At 44.1% G+C, this 25,280-nt stretch overlaps 1 protein-coding gene across 1 annotated transcript; it reads left to right on the top strand.

Moving 5' to 3' along the window:
* The first annotated feature begins 1,214 nt into the window (after positions 1-1,214).
* LOC115113987 (leucine-rich repeat-containing protein 52-like) lies at positions 1,215-22,552 on the top strand. The gene is made up of 3 exons (XM_029641918.2): positions 1,215-1,528; positions 1,692-2,322; positions 19,125-22,552. Exons 1-3 carry the CDS (start codon positions 1,475-1,477, stop codon positions 19,469-19,471), a joined length of 1,032 nt encoding a protein of 343 aa, XP_029497778.1. The 5' UTR covers positions 1,215-1,474; the 3' UTR covers positions 19,472-22,552.
* The last annotated feature ends 2,728 nt before the right edge of the window (positions 22,553-25,280 follow it).

Below are 25,280 nucleotides of genomic sequence, written 5' to 3'. Positions count from 1 at the left end.
ATTTGTGTTAAGATAAGTGTTAATTTCACTGGTGTGATTTTTTCCAGTTACATTTGTTTTCATCCGTTTGGTTTTTGTTTCAGTCTGGCACATTATGTCATACTAATTCTTCTCAATATCAAATGGAAACAATTGATAGGCCCAACATTCAATTTTACATTCCAAGTGTCGGTCACAGGGAAGAGAATCCTGTTTTGCAATATTTTAACAATACTACATCACTAGATGGCACTATATCTTTAGTAAACAGCAGCCGTAAGTACACTTTCTGAATGGCAGAAGCGTTGAGACTTTGGTCTCAGAGAAAGGATCATGACAATATCCCATTATGAAAAGTGTGAATAAATGCTCTCAGATTGGTTAAGCTTCTTTGTTCTTTTTTTAAGCAGGGACATAATTGTGGATGAAGGCTTGATTTCATGCACTGTCCCTGACGTTATTATCTCTTGCTGACTGGCACTCTCTCTTTCGGTTGTTGACAGGCATTTCTCTGTCAAATGCTTTGAGATGATTTTTGTAATGAAAAGCGCTATAGATGTTGAATGAATGATTAATTATTATTATAATCCCTCTCCAGCATCACATCTGTCCTCCCGCCATGCGGCTGAATCTGAATCAGCACTTCAACACCTACACATCTCTCTGAGAGATGCAATGGGAAATCCATGTGTATGTGGCTTGTGGGAGAAAAGTTGTGTGAACTGGCTCTTGCCATGTCAATGTTGTAGGTTATATAACAATAATATTGAAATAGTGGCATGTGGCTCCATGCCCAAGCAGCCTGGCACTCTAAGTTTATGACCCTGCATCTGGCTGGAATATGACACTAGACACACCACACACACACACACACACACACACACACACACACACACACACACACACACACACACATACAAATGACAGTTCATGACAGTGTAATAACCATCATACCATTTGTTAAATGTAATTTAATTGATAAATAAATACATTGAGATAGTGTTCTGTTTGGCCATTATAGTGTCACAATTGGCTATACCCTGGGCATTCTATTTCCAGAGCGATTTCGGTGCATTTGTAGAATTAGGTAACCTCTCCTTGCTTGTGTGACTGCTTGACTCCAGTTGTTTAGGCTTTCTTTAGCTCCGTCCTCTCTCCTCACACACTCGATCCAACGCGTGAGCAGTGAGAGATCACCATACCGCCCACATTCTCATTCGCGGCTCAGATTCAGAGAGGGCAGTCAGACCACCACACTTGCAGGAGACCAAATACTATATTATAACACTAGGCTACGACGCGCGAACGAACTCTCCTGCATATTAAGTTCAAATGGCGGCAGTTACACAAAAATGATTGATACTAGAAGAAACACTCTAATCGACCGAATCCAATTACAGAGAATTGGAACTGAGAGGGCGCTTGGGCGTCTGGAGTCCATCAGTTCCACTATAATGGATACGCACGGGAACCAAAACGTGAGGCGACTCTCGGAATGAACTATACAAACTTGCAAGGACAAGTGGCCAACGTCAAACCTCATTATCAGGTAACTATAATTTAACAATTTGAAATAGTTAATAGCATTTACGTTAGGCTAACTGATAGGCCCTAACTGGCAGAGGACATAGGCTATTAATGAATAATGTGGGGTGGTTTGTCCAAACGTAATTGATGAAGTCCTCACCAGTGTCATGCGTCTTGCTCCGCAGCCCAGCGCGCAATCCTTGCGGCTCATCATTCTGCTGATTCTAGTCATGGGGGTGGCCCCATCCCCAGCTCTAACAGCGGGATGCCCGGCACGATGCATATGCGATGACCAGCTGGTGGTCCAGTGCGCCGGGCAGCACCTCACCGCCTTCCCCACTGACCTGCCGCTGGCCACTCGGCAGCTCATCATCTCCAACAATCGCATCGTGGAGCTGCCGCCGTTGCAGCTCAACTATCTGTCGGACTTGGTGTACTTGGACTGTAGCAACAATTCCCTGACGGAGATTTCTATGTCCACATTCGGGAACCTGGGGAAGCTTGCTTACCTGGACTTGTCCTTCAACACCTTAACGCGGATAGAGGACAGGACGTTCGGGCCGCTCTCTAGCCTCGTGATGCTGAGAATGACGGACAACCCCGGCCTGTCGGATATTCACCCGGACGCTTTCGCAAAGAACTTGGCGCTGCAGGTGCTGGACGTGAGCCGGAACAACCTGACGGTGCTCAACATCAGTTCTCTCATCGCGCTGCCCACCCTGCGCTCGGTCGGCCTCAGCGGGAATTCCTGGAGCTGCGACTGCGATAACGAGGACCTCTGTCTCTGGGTTCACATCGAGGCATTCAAGTTTCAAGGTAAAACTAGCTGCACCTTCAGATATAAATATAAATCCAGATAATTCCCTCTTTCTATATGGTTTGTGTAAGTTTGGTTGTTTTGTCTTACCTTTCTCATTTGTGTGAGGGTTGTGTTAGATGTGCTGGCCCATAAGACATAGCTACTACTGTACTGTGATTATATTCTGTGAAATGCTGTACTAATCATACCAACATCATACACATTGATATACAATATGGATTTACAAAGTCAGTATGCACTTCCCAGGCCTCTATCAATGAATGTTTCCATGTTCACACGCTCCTGAAATGCTCACTGAAAGCATTTCACTTTCCCAACCACATGCACTTCATATAACTTTGGTCAACTACATGTTTCATTTATGAGTTCATGAATGAGATCTACGACACTAACACAATTAAGACGTTTAGGAATGTCATTTCAAATAGAATATGTGGAAAGACTGATATGAATATTGTTTATGTAGTAGTGGTTCGTGGGTAAAATCACAGGGGAAGACTGATATGAATATTGTTTATGTAGTAGCGGTGCCTGGGTAAAGTCACAGGGGAAGACTGATATGAATATTGTTTATGTAGTAGTGGTGCCTGGGTAAAGTCACAGGGGAAGACTGATATGAATATTGTTTATGTAGTAGTGGTACGTGGGTAAAGTCACAGGGGAAGACTGATATGAATATTGTTTATGTAGTAGTGGTGCCTGGGTAAAGTCACAGGGGAAGACTGATATGAATATTGTTTATGTAGTAGTGGTGCCTGGGTAAAGTCACAGGGGAAGACTGATATGAATATTGTTTATGTAGTAGTGGTGCCTGGGTAAAGTCACAGGGGAAGACTGATATGAATATTGTTTATGTAGTAGTGGTGCCTGGGTAAAGTCACAGGGGAAGACTGATATGAATATTGTTTATGTAGTAGTGGTGTGTGGGTAAAGTCACAGGGGAAGACTGATATGAATATTGTTTATGTAGTAGTGGTACGTGGGTAAAGTCACAGGGGAAGACTGATATGAATATTGTTTATGTAGTAGTGGTTCGTGGGTAAAGTCACAGGGGAAGACTGATATGAATATTGTTTATGTAGTAGTAGTGGTGGGTAAAGTCACAGGGGAAGACTGATATGAATATTGTTTATGTAGTAGTAGTCGTGGGTAAAATCACAGGGGAAGACTGATATGAATATTGTTTATGTAGTAGTAGTCGTGGGTAAAGTCACAGGGGAAGACTGATATGAATATTGTTTATGTAGTAGTAGTGGGTAAAGTCACAGGGGAAGACTGATATGAATATTGTTTATGTAGTAGTGGTGCCTGGGTAAAATCACAGGGGAAGACTGATATGAATATTGTTTATGTAGTAGCGGTGCCTGGGTAAAGTCACAGGGGAAGACTGATATGAATATTGTTTATGTAGTAGTGGTGCCTGGGTAAAGTCACAGGGGAAGACTGATATGAATATTGTTTATGTAGTAGTGGTACGTGGGTAAAGTCACAGGGGAAGACTGATATGAATATTGTTTATGTAGTAGTGGTGCCTGGGTAAAGTCACAGGGGAAGACTGATATGAATATTGTTTATGTAGTAGTGGTGCCTGGGTAAAGTCACAGGGGAAGACTGATATGAATATTGTTTATGTAGTAGTGGTACGTGGGTAAAGTCACAGGGGAAGACTGATATGAATATTGTTTATGTAGTAGTGGTGCCTGGGTAAAGTCACAGGGGAAGACTGATATGAATATTGTTTATGTAGTAGTGGTACGTGGGTAAAGTCACAGGGGAAGACTGATATGAATATTGTTTATGTAGTAGTGGTTCGTGGGTAAAGTCACAGGGGAAGACTGATATGAATATTGTTTATGTAGTAGTAGTGGTGGGTAAAGTCACAGGGGAAGACTGATATGAATATTGTTTATGTAGTAGTAGTCGTGGGTAAAATCACAGGGGAAGACTGATATGAATATTGTTTATGTAGTAGTAGTCGTGGGTAAAGTCACAGGGGAAGACTGATATGAATATTGTTTATGTAGTAGTAGTGGGTAAAGTCACAGGGGAAGACTGATATGAATATTGTTTATGTAGTAGTGGTGCCTGGGTAAAGTCACAGGGGAAGACTGATATGAATATTGTTTATGTAGTAGTGGTGCCTGGGTAAAGTCACAGGGGAAGACTGATTTGAATATTGTTTATGTAGTGGTGCCTGGGTAAAGTTACAGGGGAAGACTGATATGAATATTGTTTATGTAGTAGTGGTGGGTAAAGTCACAGGGGAAGACTGATATGAATATTGTTTATGTAGTAGTGGTTCGTGGGTAAAGTCACAGGGGAAGACTGATATGAATATTGTTTATGTAGTAGTGGTTCGTGGGTAAAGTCACAGGGGAAGACTGATATGAATATTGTTTATGTAGTAGTGGTTCGTGGGTAAAGTCACAGGGGAAGACTGATATGAATATTGTTTATGTAGTAGTAGTGGTGGGTAAAATCACAGGGGAAGACTGATATGAATATTGTTTATGTAGTAGTAGTGGGTAAAGTCACAGGGGAAGACTGATATGAATATTGTTTATGTAGTGGTGCCTGGGTAAAGTCACAGGGGAAGACTGATATGAATATTGTTTATGTAGTAGTGGTGTGTGGGTAAAGTCACAGGGGAAGACCGATATGAATATTGTTTATGTAGTAGTGGTGTGTGGGTAAAGTCACAGGGGAAGACTGATATGAATATTGTTTATGTAGTAGTGGTGTGTGGGTAAAGTCACAGGGGAAGACTGATATGAATATTGTTTATGTAGTAGTGGTGCCTGGGTAAAGTCACAGGGGAAGACTGATATGAATATTGTTTATGTAGTAGTGGTTCATGGGTAAAGTCACAGGGGAAGACTGATATGAATATTGTTTATGTAGTAGTAGTGGTGGGTAAAGTCACAGGGGAAGACTGATATGAATATTGTTTATGTAGTAGTAGTGGTGGGTAAAGTCACAGGGGAAGACTGATATGAATATTGTTTATGTAGTAGTAGTGGTGGGTAAAGTCACAGGGGAAGACTGATATGAATGTTGTTTATGTAGTAGTGGTTCGTGGGTAAAGTCACAGGGGAAGACTGATATGAATATTGTTTACGTAGTAGTGGTTCGTGGGTAAAGTCACAGGGGAAGACTGATATGAATATTGTTTATGTAGTAGTAGTGGTGGGTAACATCACAGGGGAAGACTGATATGAATATTGTTTATGTAGTAGTAGTGGTGGGTAAAGTCACAGGGGAAGACTGATATGAATATTGTTTATGTGGTAGTGGTGGGTAAAGTCACAGGGGAAGACTGATATGAATATTGTTTATGTAGTAGTGGTGGGTAAAGTCACAGGGGAAGACTGATATGAATATTGTTTATGTAGTAGTGGTGGGTAAAGTCACAGGGGAAGACTGATATGAATATTGTTTATATAGTAGTGGTGGGTAAAGTCACAGGGGAAGTCAATCCAGGAAAAAAAGCCATATTCCAACCTGTGTTGTGATAATTGCGTTGTTTGCTCTATAAACTATTAGTTCATATGCCTTGACACCGTGATATATATGCTTAAAGCTGAGACGATAAGACGACACAGTGGCAGAATAAATTCAACCACACCTTTACATTTGTTTCATTACAAAACCAGAGAACAAGTCCACAAAACATATTGCATGCAACAAACAGTATATGACCTACAGCATGGTCAAGCAAAGTAATGTTTCCGACATTTTCGGAGTATTAAACAACTATTGATTTAGATCCACTGAAAGTTACCTCAAGTCGCAAAGAAAACAGGGGCTGCTTCGACTATTCCAGCACCACCCCAACTTCAACACCATCTAATCACCTATGCTTAGTCTAATACAGTGACAACTAAAAGATACCAAAAACTATTTAGTTCAATCAACAGTTAGCTAAATATGATGTGGCTGTCCATGCAACTGATTTGTGTGTGTGTGTGTGTGTGCGTGCAAGTAGAACACACATGTTGACTCACCCTACTTGTAAAGAAACGCCAATGCCATTCCTCTTTCATGTTGCCTAAATGGTCTATGACTGTCATACATTACATGCTTTTAGTTTTTGTTGTCATATTCCTAGGCTACCTGGCTGAAATACTTACTCGCTAGCCTAACTTCCTTTCATGGGCAACGATAAGCCAGGCCAGATAGTTAACATTAGCATACTACATCTACCAAATGTTGATCTTCCATGCTCTCAGGCCAGGGGCACAATGTATTATTTTATGGTTGGATCAGAATCGTCTTTATAATCATTGGCCAGTACGGAGAATTAAGTAAAACCACAAGTCCAAATCCCCATCTACATCCATGGTTAATTTAGGAAAGGGACTATTTTATCTATCTATCTATCTAGCTAGCCCCCTGAGAACAACCGAACTAGATGCAACAATGAAAGTTTTTCAATAATGACATTTGGCCGGTGATGTGATTGGTCTGAAGTCAAATCCAAACGGGCTTCCCTTGACACTTTTTTTGGTGCGCCAGGACCATTCATAGCAGAGCTCACTCGTTTAGCTCAACACTGATTGGCTATTATTTTATTCATTTTTTAATCAAGGGAAGCCAAATCCTCGCTGTCTTCCATTGCATTCAATGCTACGTGCGGAAACAATGTCATACTCTTTCTGACCAGACAGCATCAGATAGATACGCTACACATACTGAGACAGAGCGGCGCTGTCTCCTTCGCTCTGATGCTTTTTCCAGTGTGATACATCCAGCCTCTTGCGAAATGAAGGAAATTTGTGACACACAGAGAGAGAGGAATGATAAATTATTTGGTATTTTTGTAGTTTTTTTCTTGGCATCCAGGAATACACGCCACCGTGTTTATGACAGCAGCAGTAGAATAAACTTAATGAAAAAAATTAAAACGTGTTAATGTATATATTCCTAAATTTCATGTGCAGTTGCCTGCATTACAGGGCCTAGGGTGTCTTAAAATCAAAATCAAATCCATTTTTATTTGTCACATGCGCCGAATACACCTTACAGTGAAATGCTTATTTACAAGCCAACCAACAATGCAGAATGAAAGAGAGAGAAAAAAAAGAAAAGAGAAAACCTACAAAAAAATAAGAATAAAAAATACAAGTAACAAATAATTAAAGAGCAGCGGTAAAATAACAATAGCGAGGCTATATACATGGGGGTACCAGTACAGAGTCAATGTGCGGGGGTACCGGTACAGAGTCAATGTGCGGGGGTACCGGTACAGAGTCAATGTGCGGGGGCACCGGTACAGAGTCAATGTGCGGGGGCACCGGTACAGAGTCAATGTGCGGGGGCACCGGTACAGAGTCAATGTGCGGGGGTACCGGTACAGAGTCAATGTGCGGGGTACCGGTACAGAGTCAATGTGCGGGGCACCGGTACAGAGTCAATGTGCGGGGCACCGGTACAGAGTCCATGTGCGGGGGCACCGGTACAGAGTCAATGTGCGGGGGCACCGTACAGAGTCAATGTGCGGGGCACCGGTACAGAGTCAATGTGCGGGGGCACCGGTACAGAGTCAATGTGCGGGGCACCGTGCACGGAGTCAATGTGCGGGGCACCGGTACGGAGTCAATGTGCGGGGCACCGTACGGAGTCAATGTGCGGGGCACCGTACGGAGTCAATGTGCGGGGCACCGTACAGAGTCAATGTGCGGGGTACCGGTACAGAGTCAATGTGCGGGGCACCGGTACAGAGTCAATGTGCGGGGCACCGGTACAGAGTCAATGTGCGGGGGCACCGGTACAGAGTCAATGTGCGGGGGCACCGGTACAGAGTCAATGTGCGGGGGCACCGGTACAGAGTCAATGTGCGGGGGCACCGGTACAGAGTCAATGTGCGGGGGCACCGGTACAGAGTCAATGTGCGGGGCACCGGTACAGAGTCAATGTGCGGGGCACCGTACAGAGTCAATGTGCGGGGGCACCGGTACAGAGTCAATGTGCGGGGGCACCGGTACAGAGTCAATGTGCGGGGGCACCGTACAGAGTCAATGTGCGGGGTACCGGTACAGAGTCAATGTGCGGGGGCACCGGTACAGAGTCAATGTGCGGGGCACCGGTACAGAGTCAATGTGCGGGGCACCGGTACAGAGTCTATGTGCGGGGGTACCGTACAGAGTCTATGTGCGGGGGTACCGGTACAGAGTCAATGTGCGGGGGCACCGGTACAGAGTCAATGTGCGGGGCACCGGTACAGAGTCAATGTGCGGGGGCACCGGTACAGAGTCAATGTGCGGGGGCACCGGTACAGAGTCAATGTGCGGGGCACCGGTACAGAGTCAATGTGCGGGGGCACCGGTACAGAATCAATGTGCGGGGGCACCGGTACAGAGTCAATGTGCGGGGGTACCGGTACAGAGTCAATGTGGGGGTACCGGTACAGAGTCAATGTGCGGGGGTACCGGTACAGAGTCAATGTGCGGGGGTACCGGTACAGAGTCAATGTGCGGGGTACCGGTACAGAGTCAATGTGCGGGGGCACCGGTACAGAGTCAATGTGCGGGGGTACCGGTACAGAGTCAATGTGCGGGGCACCGTACAGAGTCAATGTGCGGGGGCACCGGTACAGAGTCAATGTGCGGGGCACCGGTACAGAGTCAATGTGCGGGGCACCGGTACAGAGTCAATGTGCGGGGGCACCGGTACAGAGTCAATGTGCGGGGCACCGGTACAGAGTCAATGTGCGGGGGCACCGGTACAGAGTCAATGTGCGGGGGCACCGGTACAGAATCAATGTGCGGGGGCACCGGTACAGAGTCAATGTGCGGGGTACCGGTACAGAGTCAATGTGTGGGGGTACCGGTACAGAGTCAATGTGGGGGTACCGGTACAGAGTCAATGTGCGGGGCACCGGTACAGAGTCAATGTGCGGGGGCACCGGTACAGAGTCAATGTGCGGGGGTACCGGTACAGAGTCAATGTGCGGGGGTACCGGTACAGAGTCAATGTGCGGGGGCACCGGTACAGAGTCAATGTGCGGGGGTACCGGTACAGAGTCAATGTGCGGGGGCACGGTACAGAGTCAATGTGCGGGGCACCGGTACAGAGTCAATGTGCGGGGCACCGGTACAGAGTCAATGTGCGGGGGTACCGGTACAGAGTCAATGTGCGGGGGTACCGGTACAGAGTCAATGTGCGGGGGCACCGGTACAGAGTCAATGTGCGGGGGCACCGGTACAGAGTCCATGTGCGGGGGCACCGGTACAGAGTCAATGTGCGGGGACACCGGTACAGAGTCCATGTGCGGGGGCACCGGTACAGAGTCAATGTGCGGGGGCACCGGTACAGAGTCAATGTGCGGGGGCACCGGTACAGAGTCAATGTGCGGGGGTACCGGTTCGTCGAGCTAATTGAGTTAACAGGTGACAGTGGACGCTAATAACCATAACAGCAATTGAATATGATCTGTTAACTCAGGACTGAAATGAGACACATACTGAGGAGCCTTTCTCTTATTCCTTTACTCACTCATGCAATTAAGGCTTAATCCAAAAAAAAACAGTGTCTAGATGTCAAATCACCAGTGAATCGCATCTCCTCGTGTTCACTTGCACATGCTCCACCAACCGCTTCCACTTTAATCAACAAACTATATGCCTATGTAATGAAGGTGGCTCGGGGGACCACACTCATGTGATCAGTAACCTTGCCTGAGACCTAAACATTTTGGTTAGCTTCCTAGGCCTTTAGATAGGCTTTATCTCAGTGGACTAACAGTCTTGTGGTGTGCAATAAACCTTGGTTCAAATCCAGCCGGTTACATAATGCAACAAAATTCTGTTTGGAATAAGGGTTGATTATTTTTTTTGTTACATTCTCATATCTTGACAGACCCCTCGACATTTTCCACATTTTGTTACATTACAGCCTTATTCTAAAATAGATAGCATTTTTTAAATTCTCAACAAAGCAAAAACAGGTTTGTAGACATTTTTGCCCAAAAAATGTAAAAAACTGAAATATCACATTTACATAAGTATTCAGACAGAGCTTGAGAGAAGAATTGGAGAAACTCCCCAAATACAGGTGTGCCAAGCTTGTAGTGTCATACGCAAGAAGACTCGAGGCTGTAATCGCTGCCACAGGTGCTTCAACGAAGCTTCGTTGAAGCACCTGTGGCAGCGATTACAGCCTCGAGTCTTCTTGCGTATGACACTACAAGCTTGGCACACCTGTATTTGGGGAGTTTCTCCAATTCTTCTCTCAAGCTCTGTTAGGTTGGATGGGGAGCGTCGCTGCACAGCTACTTTCAGGTCTCTCCAGAGATGTTTGATCTGGTTCAAGTCCAGGCTCTGGCTGGGCCACGCAAGGACATTCAGAGACTTGTCCCGATTCCACTCCTGCGTTGTCTTGGCTGTGTGCTTAGGGTCATTGTCCTGTTGGAAGGTGAACCTTCACCCCAGTCTGTCCTGGGCGCTCTGGAGCAGGTTTTCATCAAGGATCCCTCTGTACGTTTCTCCGTTCATCTTTCCATTGATCCTGACTAGTCACCCAGTCCCTGCCACTGAAAAACATTCCCACAGCATGATGCTGCCACCACCATGCTTCACTGCAGGGATGGTGCCAGGTTTCCTCAGACCAGAGAATCTTATTTCTCATCGTCTGAGTCCTTTAAGTGCCTTTTGGCAAATGCCAAGCGGGATGTCATGCCTTTTACTGAGGAGTAGTTTCTGTCTGGCCACTACCATAAATCCTGATGGGTGGAGTGCTGCAGAGATGGTTGTCCTTCTGGAAGCTTCTCCCATCTCCACAGAGGAACTCTGGAGCCCTGTCAGAGTGACCATCGGGTTCTTGGTCACCTCCCTGACCAAGGCCCTTCTCCCCTTATTGCTCAGTTTGGCCAAGGAGCTAGCTCTAGGAAGAGTCTTGGTGGTTACAAACTTCTTCCATTTAAGAATGATGGAGGCCACTGTGTTCTTGGGGACCTTCAATGCTGCAGAAATGTTTTGGTACCCTTCCCCAGAGCTGTGCCTCGAGACTGTCTCGGAGCTCTACAGACAATTCCTTCGACCATATGGCTTAGATTTTGCTCTGACATGCACTATCAACTGTGGGACCTTGTATAGACAGGTGTGTGCCTTTCCAAATCATGTCCAATCAATTGAATTTACCACAAGTGGACTCCAATAAAATTGTAGAAACAATGGAAACAGGATGCACCTGAGCTCAATTTCAAGTCTCATAGCAAAGGGTCTGAATACTTACGTAAATAACGTATTTTTTAAAAATATATATTTTTATAAACTTGCAGAAATGTAAAAAAAAACATCTGTTTTCGCTTAGTCATTATGGGGTATTGTGTGTAGATTGATGAGGAAAAAATGTTGGAAAAAGTCAAGGGGTTTGAAGACAACGAATATTTGATTTTGGATTTGTTCAGTTTGGAGTCTTCTGCTGCATTTTTGGGATGTGTCTATAGACAAAAGAGCAGCTATTTATAGTGCACCTCACTGAGCAAGAGCCAGTCTTACTAAAACCATGATACACCTACTAATGGGCATCCCCTGCACACACATGCACACACACACGCACACCAGCTCATCATCCTCTCCCCTGCAGCTCAGGCAGAATCCTAAACTAGTCCTGTAAGAGCTGTCCTATTTCCATGCTGCTCATTGCCTTTGTCTGCTTTAATTTGGAGTGTCCCTTCAAGCGAAAGCTTGCAGCAAGGGAGAACACACACACATTCCAGACCGCAGTGTTTTACGCAAAGAGCTCCTCTGGCGCTTACCTGTTCTGAGAGGCACTGTCTGTCTGCCGTCTAAGCAGTTTAGAAATAATGCATGTGCTTCTACACCTGCATTGCTTGCTGTTTGGGGTTTTAGGCTGGGTTTCTGTACAGCACTTTGAGATATCAGCTGATGTACGAAGGGCTGTATAAATACATTTGATTTGATTTTGATTTGATTGATAGAAGGAAGGGAAGAAAAACCCACAGAAAGAACTAACAGATTCTCCACTGCTGTCTCACCTCCTAAAGATTAGCATACTGCCTGTAGTTAGCAGTTACATAAGGAAAGGGTATTTTAGGGTGGCCAGTAGCCTAGAGCGTTGGGCCAGTAACCAAAAGGTTGCTGGTTCAAATCCATTAGCTGATTAGGTGAAATACATCTGCCAATGTGCCCTTGAGCAATGCACTTAACTCTAATTTCTCCTGAAATTCGCTCTGGATAAGAGTGTCTGCCAAAAAAAATCCTAGAAACAGTGTGGTGTGGGGATGGGACAGGGAGAAGAGCCCTCTCCTTTGATGTCGGACCCTGAGGGGGAGGCGCCGGCGGCTTCCATGCCTTGGGGAGAGAGAGGGCTCTAGCCAAGTAGAGGGAGAGAAGTAGAAGTAGTACAGTGTTCACTGAGAAGAGGAGGGTGGTGTGTTGTATTATTAAAAGGAGTGCTACTACAGTGGTGTCAGGAGGTCTGAGGCGAGATCAGAAAACTATTGAAGTGTATTGTGGTGTCTATCTCCTTCGTGAAAACTCCCCACATCTGTGCTGCTAAATGAGTTTCCAAACTCTCAGGGCATCTGAAGACAGATGTCTTTGGAGACAACAGAAGATCTAGGCCCATCTCTGTCATTATCCTATATCCATCATCCCTAAAAGTCCATTTGAGCTTGATCTGAAAATGTGGTCGGAGGCACCGTTATGGAGGGTGTGACGCAATGGCGGATCCTCCAGAGGCATGCAGAAGACAAATTGAGCTCAGTACTGCATTGCTGTGCGCCTCCCAAATTTTGTAACAATGAGGAGGGCTCCGTAAATCTCCGCATTGACATAATTGGTTGACGGTAGGTGGGGGCGAGAGGTCCTATATAAACCCAAACTCACTTCCTTGACAACTTCCTTCATAATAGCTCTGCGCTGCTCCGTGGAGAGCAAGAGTATGAATGCCCTGACTTCTGCAGAGGCTGTATCACCGTAAATGCTGCCGATGCAGACGTAGGATTGACCATGCAGCACCTTTACTCTATCGTTAGTGATGCTTATTTACTGGGTTCAGTTCTGCCTCTCCCCTGCTCCCCTGATTTCCGGAGCCCTCCGCATTGTTACAAAATTTGGGAGGCGCAGAGCAATGCAGTACGGAGATCAATTTGGCCTCTGCATGCCTCCGGAGGTTCCGAAATTGCGCCACACCCTCCGAACACATTTTCAGATCAAGCACAAATGGACTTTTATTCACATCACCAGGCAGAGATCACAGGGTCAGTTGCGACTGTGATGTAGGCTAAGACAAATCAAGAGAATACTGTGTGAGAATTTCTACAATGGAACACTAATTAAGAATTAATTTGATGTTAATCAAAAATATCTCTTCCTACTATTAAACATTGCCTTACTGTTATTTGATCTGTATCTTCCAGTACACCATATAATCCTCTGCAGCTCCAATCAGATTTGTACTCAAATCTCAATAGATTAGACTAGTACAACATACTTTTAGTGTATGTGGACACCTGTTCGTCAAACACCTCATTCCAAAATCATGGGCCTTAATATGGAGTTGGTCCCCCCGTTTGCTGCTATAAAAGCCTCCACTCTTTTGGGAAGGCTTTCCACTAGATGTTGGAAAATTGCTGCGGGGACTTGCTTCCATTCAGCAACAAGAGCATTAGTGAGGTCGGCCACTGATGTTGGGCGATTAGGCCTGGCTCGCAGTGGCCTACCACTTCGCAGCTGAGACGTTGTTGCTCCTAGATGTTTCCACTTCACAATACCAGAGCTTACAGTTGACCGGGGCAGCACTAACAGGGCCGAAATTTACCCACAAATCCCAACACAAAACAGGCTACCTAAATATGGTTCCCAATCAGAGACAATGACCAACACCTACCATATCAGGCCATACATAGAAATAGACAAACTAGACACACAACATAGAATGCCCACCCAACTCACGTCCTGACCAACACTAAAACAAGGAAAACACACAAGAACTATGGTCAGAACGTGACAGGTTGGAGTCATTGAAACTCGTTTTTCAACCACTCCACAAATTTCTTGTTAACAAACTATAGTTTTGGCAAGTCGGTTAGGACATAATTTTTCCAACAATTGTTTACAGACAGATTATTTCACTTATAATTTACCTTATCACAATTCCAGTGGGTCAGAAGTTTACATACACTAAGTTGACTGTGCCTTTAAGCAGCTTGGAAAATTCCAGAAAATTATGTCATGGCTTTAGAAGCTTCTGATAGGCTAATTGACATAATTTGAGTCAATTTGACGAGTAGCTGTGGATGTATTTCAAGGCCGACCTTCAAACTCTGCCTTTTTGCTTGACATCATGGGAAAATCAAAAGAAATCAGCCAAGACCTAGAAAAAAAATGTTAGACCTCCACAAGTCTTGTTCATCCTTGGGAGCAATTGCCAAACGCCTGAAGGTACCACGTTCACCTGTACAAACAATAGTACGCAAGTATAAACACCATGGGACCACGAAGCCGTCATACCGCTCAGGAAGGAGACGCGTTCTGTCTCCATGAGATGAACGTACTTTGGTGCGAAAAGCGCAAATCAATCTTAGAACAACAGCAAAGGACCTTGTGAAGATGCTGGAGGAAACAGGTTCAAAAGTATCTATATCCACAGTAAAAAGAGTCCTATATCGACAATACCTGAAAGGCCGCTCAGCAAGGAAGAAGCCACTGCTCCAAAACCGCCATAAAAATGCCAGACTATGGTTTGCAACTGCTCATGGTGACAAAGATTCTACTTTTTGGAGAAATGTCCACTGGTCTGATGAAACAAAAATATAACTTTTTGGCCATAATGACCATCATTATGTTGGAGGAAAAAGGGGGAGGCTTGCAAGCCGAAGAACACCATCCCAACCGTGAGGCAAGGGGGTGGCAGCAACATGTTGTGGGGGTGCTTTGCTGCAGGAGGGACTGGTGCACTTCACAAAATAGATGGCATCATGAGGATGGAAAATTATGTGGATTTATTGAAACAACATCTCAAGAAATTAGTCAGGAAGTTAAAGCTTGGTTGCAAATGGTTCTTCCAAATGGACAATGATCCCAAGCATACTTCCAACATTGTGGCAAATGGCTTAAGGACAACAAAATCAAGGTATTGGAGTGGCCATCACAAAGCCCTGACCTCAATCCTGTAGGAAATTAGTGAGCAGAACTGAAAAGGCGTGTGCGAGCAAGGGTGCCTACAAACCTGACTCAGTTACACCATGGGCCAAAATTCACCCAACTTATTGTGGGAAGCTTGTGAAAGGCTACCCGGAACATTTGATCCCCCAAGTTAAACAATAGTTATGCAATTTAAAGGCAATGCTACCAAATAGTAATTGAGTGTATGTGACCTTCTGACCCACTGGGAATGTGATGAAATAAATAAAAGCTGAAATAAATCATTCTCTCTACTATTATTCTGACATTTCACATTCTTAAAATAAAGTGATGATCCTAACTGACCTAAGACAGGGAATTTTTACTAGGATTAAATGTCAGGAATTGTGAAAAACTGAGTTTAAATGTATTTGGCTAAGGTGTATGTAAACTTCCGACTTCAAATGTATACTAAAGTATGTCCTCAATAAGTCCATCCATGCACAATATATGAACAAAACCAGCCAATTCTGTGGTGAAAAATATGCCAGTGTAAATAGTGCGTGAACAAAGTCTGCTGGCATGAAACACAGAATACAGAGCAGAGCACAGCCAGTCAGCCAGTCATCCAGTCATCCAGTCAGCCAGGCAGAAACAGTAAAAGCCTTTTGAGCTGATCCCCAAACACAAAAAGCTGCGAAAACAAAAACAAATTAATATCCGTTGAAATTCTCCAACACTCTGGTTATTGCAATCACATTTCAGGCATTTTTCTTCTTCAGAATATGACCCCTAACAGACCAACGCTTCTGGATGATATCCAGGCAGCCATACACACAGTATGATCATCTTTGAGTCTTTAGCATCTTTGATTAGACCATAATACTGTATAATACTGTCTCCCCAAAACCCATTTATAGTAGTCTATTCCTCTTCTGCAGCAGAGTAGGAGTAAGCTGTCTGGTCTTTGATGCTACAGCACAGGAGTTCCTGGTTCTGACAACCAAAACAAAAATCCCCTTGTCTATTGACATTCATGATTTCTGAGTGAGTGAGGGTCTTAGTCATGATGCAGGAGCCTGCTGGAGGCATGCAGCCTAGCAGAAGAAAATCCCTTCTATCTGATTACTGTACGAGTCAGGCACAAAAGACAGAATTACCCAGTGAAATCCAGTAGGGTTTGAAATGTGCTTGAATTATTCAAAAGCTTGGGATTTGGTGTAATGTAATATCAACAACACACCAATAACAGACAGCAGCTCCTATTCTGTTACTTTCTGAAAAGGGAAACAGAAGTATTTAGCATGTGCTGTTTTCTTACATGGTATTTTATTTCGATTTTTTGCTCGAAATTGAAAGATATTTCAGGAGGTAGTGTGTGTTATCTAGCTCTCATGAAGGTTATGTAAAACGATATCATGTAATGTGTTTGAATTATTCAACAGGCCACAACTCCCTATTTGATTAAATATAATATTGATATCACCTTCCCTGGGTTGCTTACCTACACACTTCAACACTTCAAATAACATTTCCATCATTATTATGTGTATGTAGATTAACGACTAACGCAAATGCATCTGATTAAGAATATTTGCCACATCAGCTTTATATAGAAAAACAAAAAAAGTAATGCTCAATAGTAATGTTGAAGTTGTTGGTTGGGGAATTGATAATAGTAGCAGTAAGTTGTTCTTATGTTGGTAATACAGTATGGGCTCAGTACTAATTGTAATGTCTACTAGGATGGTAACACTTTTTGAATTGTCCCAAGTAGATGTTCAATAACTGTGAGCAACATTTAAACTATCTACTAACCACAGGAGGCTGCTGAGGGGAGGGCGGCTCATAATAATGGCTGGAACGGAGCAAATGGAATGGCATCACACATATGAAAACCATGTGTTTGATGTATTCGATACTATTGAACTAATTCCGCTCCAGCCATTACCACGAGCCCGTGCTCCTGTGCCCTAACCTTAACCCTTATCCCAAACCTAAACTTATCCCAAACCTAAACTTAACCCTAACCGTAGCAAGCAGTTGCTTATCAACAGATAGCATGACCATCCATATATCATCAATATTGGACTATCCAAATAAAGTGTGTGTAAAGGTTTTCCTCCTCTTCGTCTGAAGAGGAGGTGTAGCAAGGATCGGACCAAGATGCGGCGTGGTAAGTGTCCATGGTTGTTTATTTAAAAACATGAACTGAACACTCAATGAATACAAAACAATAAACGTGACCAAAACCGAAACAGTACCGTGTGGCGAACAAACACAGACACGGAAACAATCACCCACAAACACACAGTGAAACCCAGGCTACCTAAGTATGATTCTCAATCAGAGACAACTAATGACACCTGCCTCTGATTGAGAACCATACTAGGCCGAAACATAGAAATTCCCAAAACCTAGAAAAACAAACATAGACAACCCACCCAACTCACGCCCTGACCATACTAAATAAATACAAAACAAAGGAAATTAAGGTCAGAACGTGACAGTGTGACCAAAACGGTCTTCACTAATATAACTAGGACAGAGTCTTTACTTGTCAGGTGACATGGTCCATAAAAACTCTGGAGCTCTAATCATTACAACTAGTGATAGGCTCCTACTGTATCACCAACTAGTGATAGGCTCCTACTGTATCACCAACTAGTGATAGGCTCCTACTGTATCACCAACTAGTGATAGGCTCCTACTGTATCACCAACTAGTGATAGGCTCCTACTGTATCACCAACTAGTGATAGGCTCCTACTGTATAACCAAATAGTGATAGGCTCCTACTGTATCACCAACTAGTGATAGGCTCCTACTATATAACCAACTAGTGATAGGCTCCTACTGTATAACCAAATAGTGATAGGCTCCTACTGTATCACCAACTAGTGATAGGCTCCTACTATATAACCAACTAGTGATAGGCTCCTACTGTATAACCAAATAGTGATAGGCTCCTACTGTATCACCAACTAGTGATAGGCTCCTACTATATAACCAACTAGTGATAGGCTCCTACTGTATAACCAAATAGTGATAGGCTCCTACTGTATCACCAACTAGTGATAGGCTCCTACTGTATAACCAACTAGTGATAGGCTCCTACTGTATAACCAAATAGTGATAGGCTCCTACTGCATCACCAACTAGTGATATGCTCCTACTGTATCACCAACTAGTGATAGGCTCCTACTGTATCACCAACTAGTGATAGGCTCCTACTGTATAACCAAATAGTGATAGGCTCCTACTGTATCACCAACTAGTGATAGGCTCCTACTGTATCACCAACTAGTGATAGGTTCCTACTGTATCACCAACTAGTGATAGGTTCCTACTGTATCACCAACTAGTGATAGGTTCCTACTGTATCACCAACTAGTGATAGGCTCCTACTGTATCACCAACGTGATAGGCTCCTACTGTATCCCCAATACAACTACTAGTGTGACATTTTATTTATTTTTATTTAACCTTTATTTTATCAGGGAGTCATACTGAGACCAAGTTCTCTTCTACAGATGAGCCCTGAATTACAGAAACAACAGAAAATAGACACATCGAAATATAAATACAAAATGCAAGCAGAAAGAAAAACATGGAAACAGAAAACAGAAAACAAACACACTCATTAGTAATAAGGTCAGGACTTATGAGAGTACTGTAGTTAACCCCCACTTGTGTTGTGTTCTCTTCCAGATGAGGGCCAGACGGTGTGCCGTGGTCCTCCTGACCTGCAGGGGCAGCGTCTGGGTGAGCTGGGGCTGCAGCTGCGGTCGCGGTGCCACCAGGGCCTGGGTTCCTGGGACTACCTGTTCTTCCTCGTCATCGGCTTCGTTATCTTTGCGGCAGGAACGGTGTCGGCGTGGGCAATCGGTGTAGTCATGGTACTGTACGAACGCTATGTCAAGAAGAAGAGCGAGCAGATGGACCCCGATGACGAGATTGAGCAGGACGCAGGACCTGGCACGGGGGGTGGAGGGGGTCACCATGCCAACCCACGAGGTAATGGGGATTTGAAAAACACTGGTCACATGGTGGTATGACTCCACCCTGTCCCACAGCCTCCCTACCGACTGTGCCTCGGAACCTACAGAACTACAAAACCTTTGATGTCATAAAATGGCAGAGGTTAAGAAGAAACTACAAAGCAGAGCACACTGGGATTAATAAAATACAGAAGAGAGACAACGCAGAAATGTGCCTGATTGAGAGTTGAATGGTTATAGTTCCTTAAAGTCCCAATGCACAGTTTTGTATCATATTGTACAACAGCTGATGAACCTAACTTTGTAAAAGTGTGACAAAATGTGATCAGTGTTATTTACTGATAGTTGATGGTTGAAAATACAATCTAAACAGGACCTTCAAAATCAGCAGGTTTTGCATGGATGGAGTTTTGGCTTGCTTGGTGACATCACCAGGTGGTTAAGATATAGACCAATAACAAAGTGACTTCCAAACCTCTCTGACAATAGCAGCTAGTTCAGGTTACATGTCTCTCCTATTAGGTTCCGCCAATTAGGCCCCTCAATCAGACCACTCCCAGACAGTTATGGCAAAATTCTTGCTTGAGAAATAGTATTTTGACCATTTTAATGGAATACTATTACAGTGAGGTACTTAACCGTTACCCAGAAATGATTTAATATTGAGATAAAAACAGCTGCATTGGGCCTTTAATATACTATAATAATAGGATTCAATTCTCTGGTCCTGTGTGTGTGTGCTCACTTTGGTAGCCTGTGTGTGTGTGTATTGGGAGTTTGACTCCCCTTTACTATTAGCCAAGAGATCCTCTCTAAGTAGAGCCCTGTCTGCTGAGGGACTTGGCTTCTACCCAGCTGGCTGTTGGAGCTATTCTGGCCGGCCTCTCAGTGGGGCCAGGTAAACACAGGACATGATAACTGATTTCCAGCCTTCCTGCTGTCCGTGTTTAGTAGGATGCAGAGTCCCGTCCACCCCACCCGTCTCTTCATGCACTGACTGCACCAAAAACCTTACAGTACCTACTGAATTATAGAACAATTCTACAGCAATAACACAAAACACTTCTACTGTGAAGCGTAATGATTATTATGAAGCACAGTACTAGTCCTACTCTGGGACAGTTGCTTTCATCTGACCCAACCCCTTTAGAATACTACTGACAATCCATCATTCTATATCCCACGACGTTAGCACTGGCTCAGATCTGGTAGATCAACACTCACTGTCCTGTTGGTCTTCTGGCTGCACTATGACGTTAATCCTGACTGTTATAAACTTAGTAGAGGTGAGTCTCTCCATTCATCCCAACAACAGCAGCTGCTCTAAGGAGAGGCTTGTGGCGGGATTACAGTGGCTCTGAGGGGCTGTAAGAGTACATATCCATTACACACAATGGACTGATCAGCTGGAGAGGTTGTGTGGGAAGGAAGGAGAAAGGGAGTAAACACACACACACACACACACACACACACACACACTAGGATGTGGCGCACACGGGTGTTAGAGAGAAACTGGGGTCCAAGGTGCCCCCCAAGATGAATGCACTTCATTGATGTATAGACGGAATTCAGAACTTCTGTTCTGATACATCTAAGCGACAGGGAGCATGTTCTCTAGGAATACTAGAGGTAGTGTTGGCTGTTTCCTGATCAAAGCAGAGATGTTACTACAGTTATCTGACCTTTATAGTGACACTGTTTATGCCTCTCTCTAGTCAACACCAGGTGAGTCTGAACAAGGAGATATGTTGGTGGTATGAACATAGTACTGTAGGACTCAGGAATGTGACGGCCAACGCTCTAACCACTAGGCTACCTGCTGCCCCAACATGTAGGCTTGCTTGGATGCCTCAATGCACATTTTCAAACACAGGTTTCTGGTTGCTGTCGTACTTGCATGTCATAAAACAGCCATAGTATGTGGCTACAGTACCATACCTGCATGATCCCTACAGTACACTATATGATCATGCATTCACTATGCATGTTCAGTCCAAGGTCTGTTTATTCACTTTTTAACCACATACCAGGCGGTATAACCCATGATATGCTGCAGTATGAGGACATCACGTTCTGGTAAACTCTCTGGTTAGGCAATAGTAGGGGCAGGCACGAGGTGCACTGGAGAGGAGAAGGGTAGGGCCGTGGTGTTGCAACAGAATACCTGCTATAACCCTAACTTACATGGCCACGACAACCCTGCAGGAATTTCAAGGAATGACCACGTCTGTCCCTGTCTTAATAAACCACAGAACGACCCGGTCCCTTTTCAACCAGTTTCCCCTTCAACACACACACACGCACACACTCTATGACCCCAATCCAGCTACACACCATCTTCGTCATTCACTGGCCAGGGTACTGTGACTCTTCCAAGATAGCTTAGAGGTCCATTTATGTTGATCACTGAATACTGCGCTCACATAAAACACGGGTCTTGTTTGTGGCTTCATTGATTGGGTGGGTGAGAGGTTGAGCAGCATGTGATCCAGGAAGGAGCAGGTTTTTAGAGTTAGACACAGTCACAGCTGTCTCTCTGAGCTAGCTAGTCACGTGGGTTATGGCGGTATGGCAGGCGGAATGACATCATGCACCCATGTGTTTGTGTTCTTATATGGAGCCAGCAAGGGCCAAGAGTTAGATTCACTGCCTTGCCTATACATATGTCCCCCCCCGCCAATACACACGCACACAAACACACCCACACCAACTAAGAACTGGGTGCCGACTTTTCATTATTTCTTCATAACAAGTCCTTGGACTAAAGTAACACTATAGATATACTGTAAGCTGGGGTCGGGACAGAAGACAACTACTGTAACTTATATTAAGTGAACATCTCTTATGCTTACAATGGTAAACATATACAGCGGTATATAATGAGTGTTCTGTACCTGTTTTGTACCTTTCTGATGTGGTTGTGTCTGTCACGAACTTGCCCATTTATTCTGACAGCACAAAACCATGAGAATCTGAAAAAGCACAGGTTGATTAATCAAATTAACGACTGATGTACAGTATGATTGACTGATGTAGTAGGGCAGGCCAGATGCAGTTGGTTCCTCTGTGGTATAACTGCTCAACAGGCTCAAGGGGCCTGCCAACTCTGTACCCTTCCACAGCAATAAAAGTAATTGGATTGGACATGTGGTATTCTTTTGTGCATCACAGAACAGCCTGTGGAGGCTTCCTGCTTTGTCTTGTGAACAACTGCCCACTCTCATTGAAGCAACGGAAGTTCAAGGCCGACCACGGTAGCAGAATAATAATGTACAGGCTATCAGCGGGAATAATGTACAGGCTATCAGCTATCAGTGGGCATACTGTACTAGTTACATATCTAAACCTCTCATGCATCTGTACAACAAATAACAGTCCAACAGGACTTTCTCACTCAGCAGAAAACAGGATCCCCATGATAATGAATGAAAATAATGAATGAAAAATGGCAATCTATGTGTAAATAAATACAAATTTGAAGACATTAGTACTAATAATTCCTTCTAATACACCAGATGTATGTCCTTGAACCGATTATTATAAAATCATACACAGAAGGAGTTAAGAGGATAATTACTTGCTAATGGCAGCATGCGGTACCCCGTTTGGCCTTCAACTTGAGTTACTCAGTGAGAGCGGGCAGCACTGAGCTAGCCTGCAACATCATCCTGGAGTAGCTTAAACTGTGCATGTTATGTCTCCATGAGACGCCATCTTAGCCGACTTCATGGCTTCAAAACGTTATTGAATCTTCACATAGAAATGAATGGTGTCCTGTGATCAATGGCTTTGTCCATCCATATATACAGTCATTGTAACTCCCACAGTATCCATGTCTGACTGTCCTCTGTCCTCTCTTTATCTCCCACTGGATTGGTCTCTCTGACAGTCTTCTGTAGAGGGACACTGGCTGTTTCATTAACACTAAAATAAGTCACACGTGTTGTTGACCTAATGGGGTAAAACACACACACACACACACACACACAAACATACATATATATCCCTCTCTGTCTTTCAATGTAGAGTACTATGAAATATTGGATAGAGTATTCTGGGTGTCCAGACTGGTCCAAAATGATGTTAATCCAATGGAGTTAGCTGGGAGAGTGAGATAACGAGATGCTTACTCACGCTAAGCTCCCACAGAGGAATGAGAAGTACAATTATATTTCAGTCTGGATCAGACAGATAGGCAATCTGCGGGCGAGGGCCTAAAACATATTTGCGGAGTCTATCATTTATTTTTCCTCACTTTGTCTGTTCCACTTCCTTATCTCCAATCAGTCTCTCTCCTTTATCACTCTCACTCTCTTTACTCCTCTTGTTTTTTGTGACATTTCTGACTGGTGGCCATGGACCCTGCTTTTTCAACTGTTGTTCTCCCTCTGCCTTTCTTTTTATGTCTCTCTCTCTCCCTCCATCTGTCTCAGTCTCAGGTATCACTTTAATATTGATCACACCAGGCTATCAGCTATCAGTAGGCATAATGTACAGGCTATCAGCTATCAGTGGGAATAATGTACAGGCTATCAGCAGGCATAATGTACAGGCTATCAGCTATCAGTAGGCATAATGTACAGGCTATCAGTAGGCATAATGTACAGGCTATCAGTAGGCATAATGTACAGGCTATCAGTAGGCATAATGTACAGGCTATCAGTAGGCATAATGTACAGGCTATCAGTAGGCATAATGTACAGGCTATCAGTAGGCATAATGTACAGGCTATCAGTAGGCACAATGTACAGGCTATCAGTAGGCATAATGTACAGGCTATCGGTAGGCATAATGTACAGGCTATCAGTGTGAATAATGTACAGACTATCAGTGTGAATAATGTACAGGCTATCAGTGTGAATAATGTACAGGCTATCAGCTATCAGTGGGCATAATGTACAGGCTATCAGTGGGAATAATGTACAGGCTATCAGCTATCAGTGGGCATAATGTACAGGCTATCAGTAGGCATAATGTACAGGCTACCAGTAGGCATAATGTACAGGCTATCGGTAGGCATAATGTACAGGCTATCGGTAGGCATAATGTACAGGCTATCGGTAGGCATAATGTACAGGCTATCGGTAGGCATAATGTACAGGCTATCAGTGTGAATAATGTACAGGCTATCAGCTATCAGTGGGCATAATGTACAGGCTATCAGTAGGCATAATGTACAGGCTATCAGTGGGAATAATGTACAGGCTATCGGCTATCAGTGGGAATAATGTACAGGCTATCGGCTATCAGTGGGAATAATGTACAGGCTATCAGCGGGAATAATGTACAGGCTATCAGCTATCAGTAGGCATAATGTACAGGCTATCAGCTATCAGTAGGCATAATGTACAGGCTATCAGTAGGCATAATGTACAGGCTATCAGTAGGCATAATGTACAGGCTATCAGTAGGCATAATGTACAGGCTATCAGTAGACATAATGTACAGGCTATCAGTAGGCATAACGTACAGGCTATCAGTAGGCACAATGTACAGGCTATCAGTAGGCACAATGTACAGGCTATCAGTAGGCATAATGTACAGGCTATCGGTAGGCATAATGTACAGGCTATCAGTGTGAATAATGTACAGACTATCAGTGTGAATAATGTACAGGCTATCAGTGTGAATAATGTACAGGCTATCAGCTATCAGTGGGAATAATGTACAGGCTATCAGCTATCAGTGGGCATAATGTACAGGCTATCAGTAGGCATAATGTACAGGCTATCAGTAGGCATAATGTACAGGCTATCGGTAGGCATAATGTACAGGCTATCGGTAGGCATAATGTACAGGCTATCGGTAGGCATAATGTACAGGCTATCGGTAGGCATAATGTACAGGCTATCAGTGTGAATAATGT

This window comes from Oncorhynchus nerka, linkage group LG9b (assembly GCF_034236695.1).
Source record: "Oncorhynchus nerka isolate Pitt River linkage group LG9b, Oner_Uvic_2.0, whole genome shotgun sequence".
Classification (NCBI taxonomy): Eukaryota; Metazoa; Chordata; class Actinopteri; order Salmoniformes; family Salmonidae; genus Oncorhynchus; species Oncorhynchus nerka.
The sequence above is the reverse complement of the archived record's forward strand: the minus strand, read 5'-3'. Positions and strand labels throughout refer to the sequence as shown.

Bases quoted from the DNA above. Each gene is read 5' to 3' on its own strand.
- LOC115113987 (XM_029641918.2), top strand. From the start codon at position 1,475: ATGAACTATACAAACTTGCAAGGACAAGTGGCCAACGTCAAACCTCAT. The intron at 1,529-1,691 runs GTAACTATAATT...CTTGCTCCGCAG, and splicing joins ACGTCAAACCTCATTATCAG to CCCAGCGCGCAATCCTTGCG. The intron at 2,323-19,124 runs GTAAAACTAGCT...GTTCTCTTCCAG, and splicing joins CGAGGCATTCAAGTTTCAAG to ATGAGGGCCAGACGGTGTGC.